Source organism: Phascolarctos cinereus, unplaced genomic scaffold (genome assembly GCF_003287225.1).
Source record: "Phascolarctos cinereus isolate Bilbo 61053 unplaced genomic scaffold, phaCin_HiC Scaffold_3;HRSCAF=262, whole genome shotgun sequence".
Taxonomy (NCBI): domain Eukaryota; kingdom Metazoa; phylum Chordata; class Mammalia; order Diprotodontia; family Phascolarctidae; genus Phascolarctos; species Phascolarctos cinereus.
This window is the reverse complement of record NW_027555736.1, coordinates 125,058,722-125,078,924: the sequence shown is the minus strand read 5'-3', so window position 1 is coordinate 125,078,924 and position 20,203 is coordinate 125,058,722. Positions and strand designations below refer to the sequence as shown.

At 39.2% G+C, this 20,203-nt stretch overlaps 1 protein-coding gene across 3 annotated transcripts in view; it reads right to left on the bottom strand.

Moving 5' to 3' along the window:
* Positions 1-1,525: 1,525 nt before the first annotated feature.
* Positions 1,526-20,203, bottom strand: part of SLCO3A1 (solute carrier organic anion transporter family member 3A1) — a 376,694-nt gene continuing 358,016 nt past the window's right edge. Inside the window, exons 9-11 of one of the 3 annotated variants that reach the window (XM_020964465.2) lie at positions 19,911-19,975; positions 12,613-12,855; positions 1,526-2,691 (exon numbers count right to left, since the gene is read on the bottom strand). In XM_020964465.2, the coding sequence (XP_020820124.1) occupies positions 2,663-2,691; positions 12,613-12,855; positions 19,911-19,975 (337 nt within the window). In that variant the 3' untranslated portion in view covers positions 1,526-2,662. Of the gene's footprint in view, positions 12,856-19,910; positions 19,976-20,203 lie in introns of all 3 variants that reach the window. The other 2 variants (XM_020964444.2, XM_020964475.2) reach the window with 2 other exon arrangements.

Below are 20,203 nucleotides of genomic sequence, written 5' to 3'. Positions count from 1 at the left end.
GCTTCATGATTTTTTTTTGGCTAGGCAATGGGGTTAAGTGACTTGCCCAGGGTCATACAGCTAGTAAGTGTCAAGTGTCTAAGGCCGGATTTGAACTGAGGTCCTCCTGACTTCAGTACCGGTTCTCTATCCATTGCTCCACCTAGCTACCCCTTTCAGGATTCTTAAATGAGAAATAAGATATTTTATGGAAGCTGATGGGCTTCGTTAAGTAGAGATGGACAGTACCTTCCCTATTCCCATCAGCTGATGACAACTGAGGATAATACTGAATGGAGAAGAGATCAGATTTCTGCTCAAAAAACAAATCTGAAACCCTGGAGTAAATATTGATGCCTTAGGTAACAGGCCTTCTTCCTCCCACCCTCAGCTCTGTTTCCAGTGCAAATGAGCCCCAGTTCCCAAGAGGCCCCACACAACCACTTTTTCAGCAGCTTCAGCATCTTTAGGTATCAGGATGAAGACTGTTGAAATTGCACTTTCCTGGGATTTTCCTGCTGGAGAGAATAAATCACTTTACTTTGCAAAAATAAACAAACACATAAATAACACAGCAGGGCCAAAGGAGCCCCCATGGAGCCAACCAATTCCATTAATCCAGTCTGTAGAGAGTTAGGCAGAACTTGGCACTTTAAAACTCTCTCTTCCCGAACTCTATCAGGCTCTTGGTTTCACTCCAAGAGGTAAGAGCTCAGCTTTGGGTTGGAGAATGTGGTTTAAAATGATATTTTTGTTCTTCTACCTATCAAATCCCTGCATTGTGGCTCTCTTTTCTTCCCAAGGAAAAGCTTTGTGGTGATTAATAAATTATACTCAATTGGAAAGTTTCATGAAAGGCTCCAAGTGAAGGTGGAGAGCTTTTTACAATAATAAGCTAGTTATTATTGCATTCTGGGAAATAATTCAAGTGATATGCTACTGGAGGGCAAGACATATTGCCTAGTTCCATTTTTATATAGCACCTAGCAGAAAGAAATACGCATAGAAGGCTTAGTGGAGGGTTTATTCTAATGATGAAATCCCATTCTCCCTGTGATAACTAGTTATTTTTCCCAAAGAAGGTTGTGCTATCCTCATGATGATCTAAAAACTCCTAGCATGTTCTCTATTTTCTCCAGAGCCTACAGTTTCATCTGCCCTATTATCTGGAGTAAAAGCCTGACTTCCTAACTGCTGGCTGTCAAACAGTCACTCCTGCTTTTCTTCCCAGCCAGCTTTCTCCAAATAACTCCCCCAACTTTTGGCCTCTCCCATGATTTTCCAGCACTTTAGCTTGCAATACCTTCATTTACTTCCATAACTTTTAAAAAGTTAACATGAAACAGAAAAGAGGAGGTATGTGTTAGCTTGGCATTATCTTCATTACTAGCAAATTGCCAGTATCTGAACATCACAAATATGGCAAGTCACACACACATACACACACACACACACACACACACACACACACACACACACACACACACACATCCTGAAATTCTCTGAGGATCACTGACAACTGAGATTGTAGTGAGAAGACCATAAAGAAGGAAAATAGTATTTTTAATATAATTTTCACCGAACTTACAGTATGTATTTCACATCGCATATTTCTAAACTGCTCATCTGGAAAATATAGCTGCAAAAATACAGAATATCACACTCAAACTCTATTGAGCATGTGCTTTTTCTTCATTGAGTTGAACTGCATGATTTTTAGCCCCTTTTATTAAATCACGCTTTGATTTATTTTGGAAGAACTGTTTGGGCTCTCAGTCATCCATAGCCAGCCAAGAAAGCAGTTTCCTGATGTACTTTAGCAACATTCCCACAAGAACCAAAGGACGGGGGTACAGAGGAGTGGTGCATACGAGTGTGTATCACACTGGATCAGAGTTATCCTGGAGTAATTGTTGGTTTGAGGAAGTAAATGTGGAGAAATCTTGCCAAGATCTCCCAACCAGGAGTTCTGTACAGCTCTTCACAGGCCTGTGCTTGAAGCTTAGATTAGGACAAGAGAGACCTCATGGAGTACTCAATGACTGGGTAAGCTAAAGGGAAAACCCTTGGGTGTGTAATCATATTATTATGAATGAATGAAAAAGAATATATTAAGTGCTTACTCTGTGCCAAGCCCTGTGCTAAGTACTGGAGATACAAATACAAAAGCAGAGTTAATTTTTGTCCCTAAGGAGGTTACATTCTAATTGAGAAGATAACATACATAGGATAGTGGTAGAAAAGGAAGGGTTCGTTGGTTTTGAAAGTTATGAGTGGTGATTGGAGACATAAGAGAGTAGTATTATGAAAAAAAAAGTTGTTATGCAGGATGGCAAAATGATCTTTGTAAGACGAGTGGGAGGAGGAAGAGGAGGAGAAAGTTTTATGTCTATAGACCAGGTCATTAACTTCTAATGAAGGAGTCTTTTGATGGAAAACATGATACAAATTTGCTTTCCTTCCTTCTCTCCCTCAGGAGACTGGTACTTTGGGCCTCAAAGGGGTGAGGAGGGAGGAAAGAATGAGAAGGGAGATCAGTCATTCTTGGTTCATTTTTTCTGTCTGACTTATTAGGCAGACTAATGGGTCTCTGTCTGCGTTTGAGTATACTCTAATGGAGCTCTGACCTCTCTGATTCTCCTCAAGGGAGCTGGATCCTGAGCCTCAAAGGAGAAGTTGGAGCCTAAGTACCTCTCGGATGGCCAAAACTCTCTGGAAAAGAAAAAGGAAAAACATACTTCTGAACATATTTACGTCAAGATCCAGCAGAATGGGTTTATTCTATATGCCCCAGTTATTGCTAGGAATTAGTACATATTTGAGCCATAAACTTATGCCTCCCAATTCATATTCTGTGCCAATCACCTGTGAAAAACTGAGTCATGGGATTAGTATTATATGTTATTTATGACATATATAGCCTAGCTAGAAGGTATGACAGACGTCTATTATAAGATGTAGGTAAGTGACAGAAATACACACACACACACACACACACACACACACACACACACACACACTTTTACTCCTTGAAGACCTCTCTCCCAGCATCTTGGACCTAGTCTCTGTTTTCCTCAATCTACACTGTGCCAGGTGAGCAAAGCAGCCTCCTTTCTGGAGCAAAAATTTTAAGCCCTGATTCCAGTGTAAAAGAAGGTGCTGTGTTTTCTTTTAAACTGGCACTAAGGATCCAGTTGCAGTCTCATTGATTATTTATAAGCTGCTCTTATCTCATTGACTATGGCATGCCACATTTATGTTTAATGCTAGGTGCTGAATGGGGTTAGGAAGGTTGAAGCTCTTTTAATTTTTTCCTTTTTGGACTTTGTCCCACTGATACAAAAGATGCCATTGAATGGGAGAAATGGTATTCTTTGTAGCTGAGTTCTTGCCTGGGAAAGAAAAAAACATCTTAAGTTTTGGGTAAAGGGCAGAAACGTTTTTCTCCCTAACTCTACTGAAAGACCCAAGTTGTCTAAAACCTTTGAATTTGTCTGGGGAGTTGGGGGGTGGGATGAGGAAATGGAAAAGACTGATATGGATGGGTTCTTGAAGATAACTTAATTGTTGTCAGGATAAACATACCAAAGAGTGATGAGAAAATTGGGAAACATACCAACTTTTGAGAATATACTGAGGGTCCTAAAGTTTGGCAAGAAGATTTGATTAAATTTTTTTTTTGATGCTTATTAAATTTTGGACACTTCTCCCTCCCCCAAGAAAATTTTACAAAAGGACCCTCTTTCCACCAATCATCCCTAGAAACACTCTTCCCACATACCCTCGTGGGGGGGGTGTTTTTTGGGGGGCTTTTCATGCCCTATGATAATTTCTTAGATGCTAATTGCCTTTATGGAAAGACTTTCCTGCAAGGGGGGAGATGAGATAGTTAAAACTGAAGCTTAGAATTAGATCCTGCTAGGATGGAATCATGACTGGCAGGTCTCCTGCACTTCATAGAATCAGAAATGCCACATTCATACATTCAACTGTTTTCTTTAAGAAGAGTTGAAACAGAACATGGTTCAGTTGAGTTTTTCTTCTATTGGAGGTACTCCACATGGCACAATTCCAATACATCTTTATGGCACTAGGAATAAAAATAAAAGTGAATTGATTATGACAAATTTACCTCCATGCAGATCTCTTTTTATTTTGTCAGATGAGTATGAATTTCCTTCACTCAAAGTCTATCATGCTTCACTGAGGCATGGAGGTGATCCTGGGCTCTCAAAGTAAAGGTCATGCTAATAGAGTTTAAGCTCTGGAAGGGTTTGTTAAGCTGAAGAGAGCATAGAGTCACTCCTTGGATGACTTTTGTTAAGTCATTTGATCACTCTAAGCCTCAGTGTTCTTATCTACAAAATGGTGGTATGCTGGTAGTGGTCAAATAGGTGGCAATCTGCAAAAATAGTAGAAAAGCTCACCCTGATGAAATCATGGACATTTGAGATAACGAAGTACAGTCAGAGTTGTGTTGGGACCAGCTGTATGGGCTCCTCGGAGCCAATTGTTAAATTTTTAGTGTGAACATTACTATCTTGGAAATTGGCAAAAGGTATTAGTCAAGGCTTAGATTATTGTTTTGTTGATGGTCTAGACTTGAAAAAAAATGGTGAAAATGTTAATAATGCAGGCTAACCTTAAAAGTGGGGGCTGCATTTTCAGATGAGGATACTTGTGCGCATGTAGACTCCAATGAACCAGCACTGTATTATAGCCAAATATTCCAAACTGTACTACATTTGCTTCTAGCAAAATATAAGATAGCTATTTTTTTACCTTTTGCCAAATTGTGCAAAATCTGTAACAAAAGTACTATAATAACTTCTCAACATTTTGTTGACCTTTAGAGTCATTATGAAACTAGGACTGTACATCATATCAGGGCAATTTTGTTTCAACACTTGCAGTCTGAGAGCAGAGATCAGTCTTATACCAATTGCATATTTAATCTCCACCTTTAAAGCCTTCAGGTCAAAGCTAAGCTCCCTCTGTTATCACTATTCATTCATACTGGGGAAAAGTGGCAGCATCAGGTGCTTAAAAATAACAAAGGAAAAATAATAGTATCTGATAGTTTCTTAACCTGATCCATAAACCATTCTGGTACCATATGCAAATACATGTGGACAGGAAGGTCTAGTGGAAAGAATACTGGACCTGGAGGAGAGACTCTGGGCTCTAATCCTATCTTTGCTGTTAACTAGTTGTGTCACTATGGACAAATCACTTAATTTCCCAGAGCCTCAGTTTCCTTATCTGTAAAATGGGAACAATACCTGTGATACCTCACAGATTTGCTGTGAGGATTAAATTCATGGAAAGCACTTTGATATGTAAATATTAGTTATGTTTGTCAATGGCTGTAGCACTTCCAAAATTGGTAAGCATATATCAACAGCTTTTTTGATTTTTAATTCTGTTTCCCTGAGATGAACACTTTTGCTGCTACCCCAATGGCTCAGAAGGCTATGATCAGGGAAATCCCAGACAGTGATAATATTCAACTTCCCAGGACTCTCCCTGATGATATACCTCAGTTGTGCTCTGTAAAAGGTCATCTTCTGGCATGTTGTTGCCCATAACACTTTTGGTTAAGGGACTTTCTTTTTGTTTCTTTTCTTTTTTTTTGGCAAGGCAATTGGGGGTTAAGTGACTTGCCTAGGGTCACATATCTAGTAAGTATCAAGTATCTGGTCTGAGACTGGATTTGAACTCAGGTCCTCCTGACTCTGGGGCAGGTGCTTTATCCACTGTGCCATGTCACTGTTCCTCTAAGGGACTTTCTTTTGAGGTAGCCAACACAAACAGTCCCAGGCTATGGTAGTGGTTGTGGTTGTGGATGCATCCAATTCATGTTTAGTAATGCAGACTCATTCCACGTTGGACACCATGCAAATTTCTAGTGACAATGATTGGTGGAAGGGGAAGAAAAGAGGCTTTATTCATCAGTGTTTTCAGAGGCCAATGTTTTTGGTCATACATAAACATTGTTTAGCCTTCAAAGGTGTCAGCTATGTCTATCATTATGTACTTCTACATTATTCAAGGTTAACAGATTTGGTCTTCTCCCTTTCTTATTCTCCTTTATCTTTCTCTTCAAGAAAGATTTTTCATTACCCAAGAAGAAAAGAATGGGATTATATAGTGATGATCCTTTTGTACTAGTTTTTGCTTTGGTTTAGGGAGGGGCAGTTAACATTCTTGGCTTCCCCTTGGAATCTCTTCTTGGTGAAAAAAATGATTTAACTAAAACTACACCAGGACCCCCATTATAACACGACTCAGCTGGATCTGAATAAACTACAAATTAAGTTGCATTCCCTGAAGCATATTAATCACATCACAAAATTCTACAATAACATGGTTAGTTGGGATGAAGAGGATGTTCATTCTGTCCTAAATACCAACATTATCAAGGGTTCTGTTCTATGGGACACCTTCTACACTTGGGGATTCTTTAATACAGGTTTGCAGTATTGACTAGGTTCACCTATACTCAATCCGTAAGCAGTACCTCTGTCCCCTAGGGCAGGGTGAAGAGCCACTTTTTTTTTTTTGGCTAGGCAATGGGGTTAAGTGACCTGCCCAGGGTTACACAGCTAGTAAGTGTTATGTGTCTGAGGTTGGATTTGAACTCAGGTCCTCCTGAATTCAGGACCAGTGTTCTATCCACTGCGCCACCTAGCTGCCCCCAGAAGAGCCACTTTCTATGATAAATAAGTTGACTGTGGTCTGTGGCTGGGTGGCACCAAACAAGACTGATTCTCTATATTTTTCCCCTTGACATATTAGTGGAAGTGAGCAGCAGGGTTCTTAAAGAAGATAATGGCTGAAATGGGCAAAATGAATTAAAATGTTGTTCAGCACATTCCACCAAATTGAGATTCACTTCAGTTCACTTCCTTTTGAGGAGTGAGCTTTATTTCAGAGACTTTCTGGTTATTCACAATGGGGCACCAATTGTTTTAAAAAGATCCAAGGCAGTTAGGTGGCGCATAAGTGGCACCACAGATAGAGTACTAGACTCTAGGCTTAGAGTCAAGAAGATCTGAGTTCAAATCCTGCTTCAGACACTTGCTACCTGTGTGATCATAAGGAATTCATTCCACATCATTCAGCATGTATAAAATGAGGGCACTGGACTTTCAATGGTCTTTCTAGCTCTATATCAGGGGTTTTAATCTGAGGTCCAGGAGTCTATGGATTGATTTCAGGGGTCCACAAACTTGGATGGAAATATCTGTGTGTGTATTTATTATATAATTCACATATACTACATAAATATATATATTTATTTATTCATTTACAATTCATTTTACAGATGAGAAAACTGGGGCAAACAGGGTTAAATGACTTGCCTGGGTCTGAGTAAGTGTCTGAGGCCAGATTTGAACTCACGAAGATGAGTCTTCCTGATTCCAAGCCTATGTTGTATCCACTGTACCACCTAGCTGCCCACATATATGTGTATATATATATATATATGTATATATATATATATATATGCATGTAATACATATGTATGTATGTATGCTTTGGTTTCCTTTGTTACTTCATGTATTTTATTTCATGCATTTAAGAACATTATTCTGAAGGGGGGATCATAGGCTTCTATAAATCTATGATCCTGTGTTACTGAGGTGCCTAATTAATAGGACATTTTGGAGTGTTCTCGGGGGTGAAGGGTAGGAGAAAAGAAGGAAATGAAGTGAGGACACTTGAAGAATGCTATGTGCCACATAAACTAGAGTTTTCTCCCCTTGGGGGTCCCTTGCTCTCATAACAAGTCAAATCAACCGGTACTTACTAAGCACCTACTTTGTGACAGACACTGTGCTAAGTGCTAGGAACACAAAGAAAGGCAAAACCAAAAACAAAACAAGGATAAAACAAGCATAACCGCCCCCCCCCAACCTCAGTCCCTGCCCTCAAGGAGTTCAGTCTAGTCTTCATCTTCACCTTTATTATGGTGAATGTCTCTGGAATCTCTTCTCATATTCTGAGGCCTAAACTAAGAGTTCTTAGTCTATGTCATAAAAGTAATTCTCTTGGCCAAGCTAAATACAGTAGCTACCTCTCCTCAACACTTGGCACTTTCTGAGTGTTTGAATTGCTTCTAACATAAGGTGAACAGCCCCAGGTTTAGAAAAATGACCTGTGAGAGGAAACAAATAAAGGCCAAGCCAGACAATGGGATTATCTCTGAGGCAATGCTCTTCAGTCTCTGTATTCTTTTCAGACATGTGGATTTCTGAGTCCATTGAAGACAGGATGAAACCAGAGTCAGAACAAGGCAGAGGGCATTTTCCTTCATTGTTAAGTTGCCACTCATTCTGCTGAGCTAAAGGAAAGTAAGACTTGGTTTTCTGGAAGAAAAGACAGAACCTGACCCGTGGTGCCCATTGTCTCTAGTTTAACTATAGGAGAGCAGTTGTGGTTTATTCCACAAGGTAGTCATTATTGCTTAATATTCCTGAGGTATTCTCTGAGGGCTCCATTCACAAAGCAATGGTCTACTTGTGGATTGAATACAGTATACTATAACTGCAATGGTGAAATAAAGAAAACTGTACTCTGATGGAAACAGAGCAAAATGAAACATGGAGATTTGTCTGGAAAGCCTGTGTTAGAAGGAGCAATACCATCTTCCCCACAAAAGGTCTTCATGGGAACTCTATGAGGTATTTAAGCAAAGATTCTTTCATTTTAAGGGTTCCCCTAACTCTGATGTATCTGATAGCTATCCAGCATACTAAGTGATGGGAAATATTAATTACCAACTACAGAAGAATTTGTCTCCTGGGCAAACTCTACAGTAATCTGTTGTTGGTAGTATACAATTGTTTTTGTTGTTGTTGTTGTGTGTAAGCATGCATGCTTGCACACTTGTGTTGGTCCATTGTGGACTGAGGCCCATGATTATTAGACTGGTTCAGTATAACTGACCTAGGACTCAAGAAAGAAACATTTGTGAAATGATGTGTCAGTATAAAAGTCTCAGGAAAAGAAAGAAGAAGGGCAGGAGGAAGAAGAAGAAAAGGAAAAAGAGAAGCAGGGTGGTTGGAAGACAGAGTATCATGGGGCATTAATACCAAGTAAACACCTTTTAGTCTATATAGTGCTTTAAAGTTTATGAAGTGAGATATGTATGTATGTATATATGTGTGTGTGTGTGATATATATGTGCATATATATATATATATAAATCTCTTTTGATCTTAGATGACTTGATCTCCCTTTTATTATTTTGTCTATTAAACCCTATTAACAAACTCCTTGGGGGAGGGGGTTAGGGAATGCTTTAGGGAAGGTATGTTTCCTGTTTTCATTAACTCTTTTCTGAGTTTGCTTCAAGCCCTTTAGAGTGGCAGGCTCCTCAGCATGCAATACCACCCTACTTTTTTGAAATGGTGAAGAAAATGATAAGGCTTTGGTTCCCACTGATTTTGGTGAACCAAAGGTGAAGGAATTCTCCTTTCTCTAGGGAAAAAATAATTCTAAGATATGATTTTTTCCCAATATTTTGTGAATGATTTCTAAAAGGGCATACCTTTCTGGGTGATAGTACATTAGGACAATGGTTAAAAGCTCTTGATCTTTATATAGCATTAAAAGCTTATCAAAATTCCAACAGGGAAAGGGTGAATTATCTATCCCCAGACATTTTATAGTTAAGTGACTTAACCTGCCAAATAGGAGATGAGGTTCTAAGAAAAGAAGACAAAGAACTGTGAGCACTCCATTTCTAGGAGGAGTTCTGTCTCCATGTTTTTTTCTTCCATTGTAATGGCTGTAAAGGCCATTGGAAATCAGACTAGAAGCATCCTTTCCCACACTCAAACATTAACATCAGTTACAAACAAAGAGTTGACTATGGCAGTGTTTCCCCTAAGTACAAAAAGAAAGCCAGAAAAGGGCTGGCTTTTCCCTTCACTAAGCACCAGAATTCAATTTTCGAAAGGTGACATTTCTGGAGTCTTCTTTGTAAGATGGAGCTTTTGATTGTCCATTCAGTGACTGATAAAGCACAGTCCTTGAGTTACTTTCTGCTTGTCTAGTACTATTCCAAGTGTCAATATTCTCACATATTCGAGAATCTTTAGAAAAAATCCAAATGGCCATTGGTTTTACAGGTTTTGAAAAAGAAATAAATGGCTTCTGGAAAGGCTAAATACCTGGGCCTTGATAATTCTGCCCATGTATGGAACAATGAACAGGTCAGTCAGACCTACCAACAATATATTTTCAAAACGAAAAGATAAAGCAAAACAAAACAACCCTGTATAGAAAAATATCATAACTAACAACCATATGTATTTTTAGACTAGCTGTAAAATTATCACCCCTATCAATTATGTAATTGATGGATGAGTATGTATATTTTAATCGATGAAGCTATGCCAAAATTATATAGATTCAAGAACTATTTTTCAAAAAACATCATCTCCCAGGCAACCGAGCACAATACTAGCTACACAATCCCCTCTCTCCTTTGCTTGATGATTTTCTATGGTTCTGTACTTGGAATCAAGTCTCCTCATTTCCTGTTTGTTGAGTAGCTGGTACAGTGTCCTTTTCCTTTAGGATTTTCTTTTCCTTGCTGTTTAATCCCGAGTGTGAACTATGAATGCATGAGTAAGGTAAAATAAGCCTTTGGGGACAGCTCTGGGCCAAGTTCATAGGAATGCCACATTTGAAACCAGGTCATCAAACAAGTATGGAGAACAGATTAATGGGCCCACTTGCTGTGAAAGTGTGTGTGTGTGTGTGTGTGTGTGTGTGTGTGTGTGTGTCTACTTGCACATGTGTGTATGCCCAATGTCTCTCTCCCACAGACTTGCCCACAAAAGTTTAGTCTTCTGCCAGCAAGAGGTTTTTCAGGGGATCCTTATTCCAAACAATGAGAAGTTCCCTCTTTAACTGTTTGAAGTTCAGTCACTTTCAAAATACATGGACAAAAGCCTCTTAAATCGGAGACTGACCTTGAACACACTGTTGACATTTTGATCCACGGAAAGGGCTTTCAGTATTTTGTGGGAAGATTCATTAAAGTGGGGCACCCCTGGCTGTTCAACAGCTTGTGCTCGGGAATAATAGCCTAAGATGTATTTTTCATTTCCCATTTCCTTTCATTAAAAAACGTAACATACACATGTGTATACAGATACCCACAAACACCACCTAAGTGAGCTTCGACAGACTGCAAATAATACTTTCAAAATGTAGTTGTGAATATAAAGGGGGCTTCTTCATGACAGTGACCATTGAGATTAAAGAGAAAAGGCAAGTTTGCATTTCATTACCTTCTCCCCTGTTGTCCCAATTATGGTTCTTTTTAGAGAGACTCCATCCATTCTCTCTGAAGATTTTTTTTTTGGTAACATGTATTTTCTTACTGGCTTTGTAGTGTATCAGAATGAAGATAAAAGGATAAAAATTACAATAGATTAATTGCATCCCTTGAATCACATTATATTTTTGGTGCATTAAAAAGAAAAAAAAAGTAAAGCAACCAGCATATAATAAAGTCCTCTTATAGAATTCTGTTAGTGACTGAAAGGTTAACATAGCTTTTGGAAATAGTTAAAAATAGTATTAGAGATTATACATACAACTGTTTGAAATCCATACCCATTTAAAAATGGCAAAATGTTTGGCAAATGTAAGCAAATGACTTGTACTAAATTTGGGTCTCCATGGCTCTGAGCGCAGCAGCCAGTCATAGCCACAGATAAGGCCCAGCACATCCTGAGGTCTGTGAGGCTTGGAAGAAGATGAATTTTTTCACCTTCTAAATGTGTAGATGGGGGACTGATAAGTCCTATATCCTCCAACACATACACTCCACTCTCCCCTCACTCTCTCAGTTTTCTAACTTTTGAACATGGAAATACGGCTGGTGAGGGGTGTCATTTATTGATTCCAGCACGGATCACCCAATAACATCACTGAGAGAACTATGGGGCCTGGAACAACATGCAGACTGGGTGAGGTGTCTACACAGTGACCCATATTGCAAAGGTTAGAGAGGAGCAGATCTCTCACCCCCCTCTTCTCTTGCTCCCTTCCTGCCCCATATTGAAGGAGGAGGTGGCATAGAGTATCACTAGTGCTTATTCTGGAAATGTTTTCAACTTTTTTTTTAATAAGATGATAGGTTTTTATGTCCAAAAACGTCCATTTGCTGAACTGGCCACCATCATTCCCTGTTGCTTGGAGCTGATGGCATTTCTAGAGACCACATTTGAACCTTCAAAGGGTTGCCACCAAGGCCCTGGTGGCATTTCCTGCCTTGCTCCCGAAGAATGTCAAGTACATGATCCCATATATCTCATTCTGAATCCTGTCTGGCTACGATTTTGAGAAAAGGACAAAAGTGGTTGTTGTTGTTGTTGTGTGTGTATGTTTCCATTTTTTTTAAACTTTATTTTAATTTTTTTTAAGAAAAAGGACCCTTTGTTTACTAATATAGTTTGTCCTTCCTTAGTCACTATAAAACAGATTCCATGTTTTCACACCACTCGTGATCTTCCAGGTTATAGATAAATTTTGTCCTATGTGACTGGTTTGGGGCCACAGGGTCCCTCCCTAGATTGTCTAGGGTCAGAGTAGAGGCAAAGAACTCACTCGTGCTGAGCCCACCCTCGTGGTTTTTGATGTATCGTTTATAGTTTTTCCTCAGGCACTGCCACGTTGTGGTGTAAAGGATGAACGCAAAAGATTTGAGGGCAATCGCGATGCTGACGTACAGGTATCTGTACACCACGTTGTCATAGAGGGCACAGGCACCCTGCTCGCCGCAGAATGTGCTCCAGAACAGGCAGGTGGAGTCAATGCCTGCCCCGAAGATCAAGGGAGGAGGGATGAAGCCTGGAAGAGGGAAAAAGACACTCACTACTCGGCTCTGTTGGTTTGTTCTTTATTGTCCACTTTTTCCAGTGAGCTTTCAGAGGGCAGACCTGATCCCCCTACTTGTGCATTAATGAAGGGAAATTTTTCTTTTTTCCATTGGTCAGCATTAAATCTAGGGGCTCAAGATGGGGCAGGAAAGGTGCTTTCTTACCAATTTTAACTAGGTCAGCAGAACTGTCCAGGGTCCTGCAGTCAAGATGCTGTCAGTACTTTCCCTTAGCACTCCTTTTCAGAGGCTTGTTACCACAGTCAAGGACCCTGAAAGAGTAGTTCTAATGGAAAGCCTCATTAAACCTCTGAAACAATGGTGATTTAATAAATGTACAAGTTTGAAGTCCTGCCTAACCTGTTTTGCCTTTGCTGCTGCAAGGTTGGGTTATTTTCAGACATGAAAATCCTAAATTCATGGCATCCTCTCCATTCCTAACAAGCAGTCTTAAGACTTTCTACCCCCTTCCAGGATAACAACTACTTTGATGGTCACTGAAATGTACCTAGCTCAGAGGAGGGCCACGACAAGTATTTGCACAATAAATCTCCAGTGTCTTTTAGGCAAAGAAATGGAAATCCCAACTGATTTAGATGAGGGTACATGGTATTGTTAACAAAGTCTATTCCTCTGGACAGCCAGGAGTTAAATCCATCCAGGGACCTATTTAGACCCCATGAGTTTGCTCCTGTTGTCTACCCTGTGGTCAGTCAATTGTTTATGAATATTGGGCAGTGGGGAGGTGGAGCTGAGTTATTATTGTATCAAACTTAATCAATTGACAAGAAGTTTGTTTGGGGAGGATTTGAAAGTATAGGTTTCCCTAGCTTTACATATGTATCTCTGAAAGAAGTCCAGTAAACAGAATTGTATTTTAGTACATCAACATTAGAAATACATTAGGAATCCTGCATTGAATCCAGGCCCTACAGATCCTTCATTCTTTCCTTCTTTGATCCAATGTCTTTGAGAAAGAGATGGGCCTTCTCCTTGCTAAGGCTAACCCTTCCATTGGTGCTCTCTTATCTCTTCTGGAAGTTTATCTCCTTCATCATTCCCTCTCTCTTTTTTTTAACCTTTCTTTATCCATCCTTTCCTTCCCTATCCACATACAAACGTGCCAATCATTCACTGATTGATTAATTAGTTCTCTCCCCCCATTAGTAATCAACAAGTATTTATTAAACACAGTATCTCAGACACAATTCTAGTTTGGATGAAAATAAAAAGAATCAAACAATACCTACTGTCAAGGAGCTCACCTTCACTTGCCACTGCCATCCCTTCCAGGACATTCCTTGTCCTTCTTATTCTCCCTTTCACAGCCAAATTCCTAGAAAAGGTCACCTGTACTCTTTGCATCCACTTTCTCACCCCTTACTCACTCTTAAACCAGATGTAGCCTGTATTCTAACCAGATCACTCGACCTAAACTGTATTATCTAACTTATAAATCCAAAGGCTTTTTTCTTAGTCCTCCTTCAACTTGACTATTCTCCAGCTTTAGACACTGTTGATCACTTTCCTTTTCCTTTTCCTAATCTGGATCCTCTTCCCCTCCTTGGTTTCTTTGGCACTACTTTCTCTTGACTTTCCTTTTACTTTTCTGACCATTCTATTGTTTTCAGCTTCAATCCCAAGCTTCTTCTCTGTCTCCTGTCTAGACTCCTGGCAAGACTCAGTCCTGGGGCCTCTTCTCACTCTTTGATATACTTTTGTTCCGGAGTTCAACATCCCTGGGTTCAATGATTATCTCTATGCACTCCAAAATCCATATATCCACCCCTAATCCATTCCTGTATGTCTCTTCTGAATTACAGTTCCACTTTACCAACTGCCCCATGGCTCTTTCTGGACAGTTCATCAAATCTCAAACTCTATATATCTAAAACAGATCTCATTTTTTTCTCCCTCCCTCCTTTAACTTATCCTATATTGAAGGGAATACCATCCTTAAAGTCAGTCAGTTTCACAGTCCTGGAACTTCCCCTCAACTTCTATCTTTAATCAGTTGCCAAATCTTGTTGACCCCAATTCCATAATATCTCTGGTATCTTTCCTTCTCTCCATTCAAAGGGCCACTTTCCTAATTCAGATTTTAATTTTTTTTTCTCCTAATTACTACAACAGCTCCTTAAATGGCATCCCTGCTTCCAATCTCTTCCCTGTCCAATTCATCCTCCACAGTTTCCAACTTGATATGCCTAAAACACAGATCTGACCATTTCAGTTCCCTTCTCAAACATCTTTAATGGCTCCTCTATTGCCTCTAGAATAAATGATAAATGTTTCAGTCTGGCATTTTAAATGCTATTGAAAATCTAGCTTTCACATAGTTTTTATTCCATGTTTTCCATTCCAGTTAAACTGGCTTGCTAGCTCTTCCTCACACATGACATTCCATCTACCACTCTGCACAGTGATCTTCCAAGTTTAGAATATACTTCTCCCTCACAAAATTCATGGCTTCCTTCAAAGCACAGCTCTGGCTCCACCTCTTACATAAGTCCTTTCTTGATCTTCTCAGCTGTAAGCATTTTTCTCCTTCTTTAATTTCCCCTTATTTACTTTTGCATTTACTTGCTTGTACCCAGCTTGCATGAAGCTCGAAGAATGGAAGCTCCTTGAGGTATGGGACCATTTATTTTTGTTTTTGGATCCTCAGCAGCTAACACAATGCCTTCCATTTAGTAGCAGTTTAATAAATATCTGTTGAATTATATTTGAATTGATGGGAGTGGAGGTAGTGATGCTAGGGAGCCCTATGGTTGAGGAGAAGCTAAATGATACAAGATAGGCAAACTGGGTAAAGTGCATTTCTGTTTCTGTTCTTATCTCCTGTGCCCTGGCTGTGCCCTCTGTTACTTTGGGGGAAAAGTAAGGGAATACAGTAGGGATATAATATGGCCTTTGAGAGCTTTGGGTAGTGGGAACAGAGTCACTCCACTAGAGCTTATTATAACTGCTCTTTTCTTTTCTTCTTCTGCCTTTTCCACAACTCCTATGGGGTCACTTGAGATTCCCCCTTTAACGTCTGCCGTGAGGCTGCAGTAACAAGTAGACATTAAATATCATTCTTTCACAGCAGCTCTCTTACTGGAGATGAATACCTTGGGGGGAATGCTATAAGGGCACACTCCAGTTCCATGTTATTACAGTGAATATTAAAAGGATTAAATCTTGCCTCTTATTACAGCAGAGTCCAAATTGCTACTATATGCATTTTGCTGCAGAAATTGCAGCCCTGTTTAAGGAAATTGTCTCTGTTTTCCTGAAAAATCCATTAACTTAGACTACACCAGGTTTCCTACCTTGGCTATTTAATGCACTCCACTGGTTGAAAGGGCTGTGCCTATTTATGTTCTTAAGCCTAAACTTTCAGCTGAACTGAAAGGCTTTTGTAAGAAAAATAAATTAAAAATCATTTACAGAATAGATATGGAGTCTGAAAATTACATTGACATTTACATTTGAAAAGACACCCATTCCTCTCCTGTTCACCTGCCAAGCTTACAGGATTCTGCATTCATGCTGTCAGGACTACTGATGTAACCAACACATGCTACAGATTGGGAACGCCTGTACACATACTCCTCTTAAGTAATTAGTGAGGATTCCTGTTCTCCCAGTGTCAAGGAAGATACTTAGCTTTGAGATATATTGGCATCTTCTGATGTACGACTAAGATTTTTTTTTCATTTCAAGAAAGATTTATTGAGCATCTATCACTCGACCCAGCTTTTACTATACATAATGTGTAGTGTGTGAAAAAATGGTCTCAATTGTTAATTGCCAAGCTAAAATCTCTCTATAGTCATCCCTGAGCGTAACAAGACTTGGTGTTAACGAAGTTGTAGATTTAAATATCATATAACTCAGTTAGGATTTGTTTTCTCTATTTCATCATTACAGACTATATTCTCAGATCTAACCAGACACATCTCACAAATCCATAGTAGTGATCACAAGGGAATGTTGCAAGAGAGTGGTAATTAGTCAGTTGAAAATTATTGCTAGTACAGGTTCATCAGGAGTAAGGGAGTTCCAGATCTGTTCCTAAGTAGCTGTGCAACCTTGATAAAGGAATTTTACCTCTCTGGATCTCAGTTTCCTCATCTGTCAAATGAATAGTTAGATTAGATAATTTTCTGCCTTGAACATATTATGCTTCTAGGACTAATTATAATGGAAAAAGAAGGGCATTAAAAAAAAATCACCGAGAAACTCATTCTCGGATGATACGGATATAGAGTTGTCAGGAAGAGAGAATCAAGAGGCCTGATTCAAACATAATATTTCTCCAGAGTAGCTTTGACCAAAGTAATCATGACCGAGTGTCTTTTTGCTCCCAGGCAGACAGCAATGATTCTTGCTGATGAAATAAGCTCATGCCTTACATGTGTACAATGTTTTATGGTTTTCAGAGCACATTATCTCATCTGATCCTGACAACCGTACTCTGAGGTGGACAGAGCCAGTATTATTTTCTTCATTTTACAGATGAGAAAATGAAGGCTCAGAGAAGATTAAGTGATTATGTGCCTGATGCCACATGATTAACAGGTGGTTTAGTTGAGAAATGAACCCAGATCTTTTGATTACTCACCCAAATGTGCTTCCCAGTATGGCATGGGGAAGTAATGTTTTAAGAAATGATATCTCCCTTAATTTATTCTTTTTCACTCTGTGGGGGCTTACCCTGTAGGGCCACTAAAACAGCTGTGGGGGAAGCAGAGTTGGGTAGAAGAGCTAAGCTAAATGAAAACTAGATATGCAGAATTAAACCATGGGCCTGAGGACCCCTTCATGGGATAGCCTTGTTGATTGAATCTTAACCTTAATTCATATAATCAGGGAACTGTTAATATATATTAGACCTCAGAAGCTAAAAGATCAATCTGCCAGTCAGTCAACAAGCTTTCATTAAGAGGCTACTATGTGCTAGGTCCTATGTTAGGTGCTGGGGTTACAGACAAAAATGAAACGGACTGTCCTCAAAGAGCTTATATTCTACCAGAGAAGGCAAGTGTTACATCCATAAGCACATAAAAGGAACATACAGGACAAATACAAAGCATTGGGGGGAGGGACAATATAAGCTGGGAGAGTGAAGGGTCAGGAAAAACCTCCAGTAGAAATTGGCACTTAAGCTGATCTATGAAGGAAAGTAGGCTTTCTAAGTGGGGAGGTAGGGAGGGAGATGTGCAAAGGCATGGAAATGGGATGGATTTAGTTTTAGGGTAGAAACATAAATTCTGCTTTGAAGAGAGTAAAAATTGTTCTGAATTGACTGTCCTTCTATCTGCAATTCTCCATCTTCTTAGTTCTGTAACATCATTAACAAGGTTTAATATATCCTATTTCAAGAACAAATACAATTAAGTCAAAAGTAAAGGTTTCACAGGCAAATTAGGTAGATGATGCAGATGCATGGGTAATTAACTTCTCAAGCAGACATATATGCAGTGAGGGCCCTAGGTTACAATAATAACAACAACAATTTATATTTCCTTGAAAAATTAACTGTTCTCAGTCTGTATTTCTTGAAATTTGAGCTAATTTTCAGAAATTCTTTTTAAAAATTCTCACTATTTGATATGAAAATCATACAGCATAATAAAGGATTAAGTATTTTATACCACCTGTAGAGATAGCCTGAATCCTAAAATAATTCCATAGATTAGAATAGTTCCTATACAAAGCCATAAAATCATAAAATATTACAGAAGAAAAGGAAATTAGAGGTCATCTAGTCCAAACAGCTCTGAGGGAATGGGTGTTGGTTGGGGTTGCGGGTGGGTGGGAGGCCAGGCAGTTGGGTTAAGGGAAATTGGGAGCACTAGTGATTTTCTGTAAGGATGTGTAAGGCCATGGGAGTAGAATGTAGTTTTTATTTACTCCAAAGTTTTCCTTCGAATGTGAGCTGCACTTCCTAGTACTGAGAACTTTTTCATAAACTTTGCTATGATTTTGGCCCTTTCTTCTGTCCACACACTAATGGAGGCAAAAGGGAGAGATGCAATGAAGTCTCAGAAAAATGTTTATTCAAGCTCTCTAAAAACTGTCCTTAGCTCTGTATGTACCTTTCCACTAATCTTCCATTTAAAAGAAAAAGAGAAAATTCATCAACGCAAACTGTTTGCCTCTTACTCAAGCATGAAAGGTCATAGCTTCTTTGGATTTGGCCCAATCCTGACATTTGACAAAGGAGTTCAAATAAGGCAGCTGGGATGTGGTGGAAAGAACACTGGAGGAGGAGTCAGGAGACTTAGTTTCTGGTATTAGCACTGAAACTAAGAAGCTGTGTAATTGTGTAAAGCTCTAACTATAGAAATGATTTAACTTCCCTAGGTTTCAGTTTTGCAGCTGAAAGAAATTAGGGGGTTGGACCAGATGATCTCTAAGGTCCTTTCTAGTTTTGATAGGCCGATGGTTCTCTGAGGCAGGCTGTGGTGGAAGAGAGAGACTTATATAAAGCATTAAGCCAGCCAGAAGTCCTCAGAAGTCCTTGGGGAAGAACCAAAAGTAGAGAATGTGGATTTGGGAAATTAAAAAGGATGCAAAGTTTACATTTGTGCAGCAATATGAGAGGGACTGCCTCTCTCCACTGGAAGACCCACAAAACAAATCATTCACAAACTGCTCACATTTTAATAATGGGCTTGCTAAGTTGGAGGGTTGCTTTCTTTTATCCCTTGCACAAGTAAAGTGCAAGGGCAGCAGAGAAGATGGGTTTTATTAACCTGAGAATCTTCTCTTCACCAACTGAATGAAAATTTTAGGGTCACAACTTTGTCAAATTTTTTGGGTCAAAAATTGGGATCAAGATAGTCAGGGAGGGGGCCAAATATGTCCAGTCTCTGGGTCTGGTCTCCAGACACAAAGTCTATGTTGTGGGAGAGCACTGGTAAATAAGAATTAAACTTTACAGAGAAAATCAAATGAGCAATAAACTTTATAAAGACTAACTTGTTGGAGAATAAATATTTATTTCATTAATAAGGGAATAGAGGTTTATACCTACCCAGTAAACGAAGGAGCAGGAATAGAACCCCCAAAGCATAAGACTTGAGTTCAGGGCTGACTGTCCTAAATAGAAAGAGGTGAAGGGGACAAAAAAGAAAAGATTCTGATCATACCAGTTTAAATTAACAGACTCCACAGTTGTGCACTACTGTCAATCACAGTAGTTCTCCAGAAAATCATTAATAGTCTATTTATTATTATTATTATTTTTTTACTTTCCCTGCCTAGAGTCTGAATAATAACTATGACTGCAGCTATGTGATAAGTTCAGGAATTTAACAGTATCTTTAA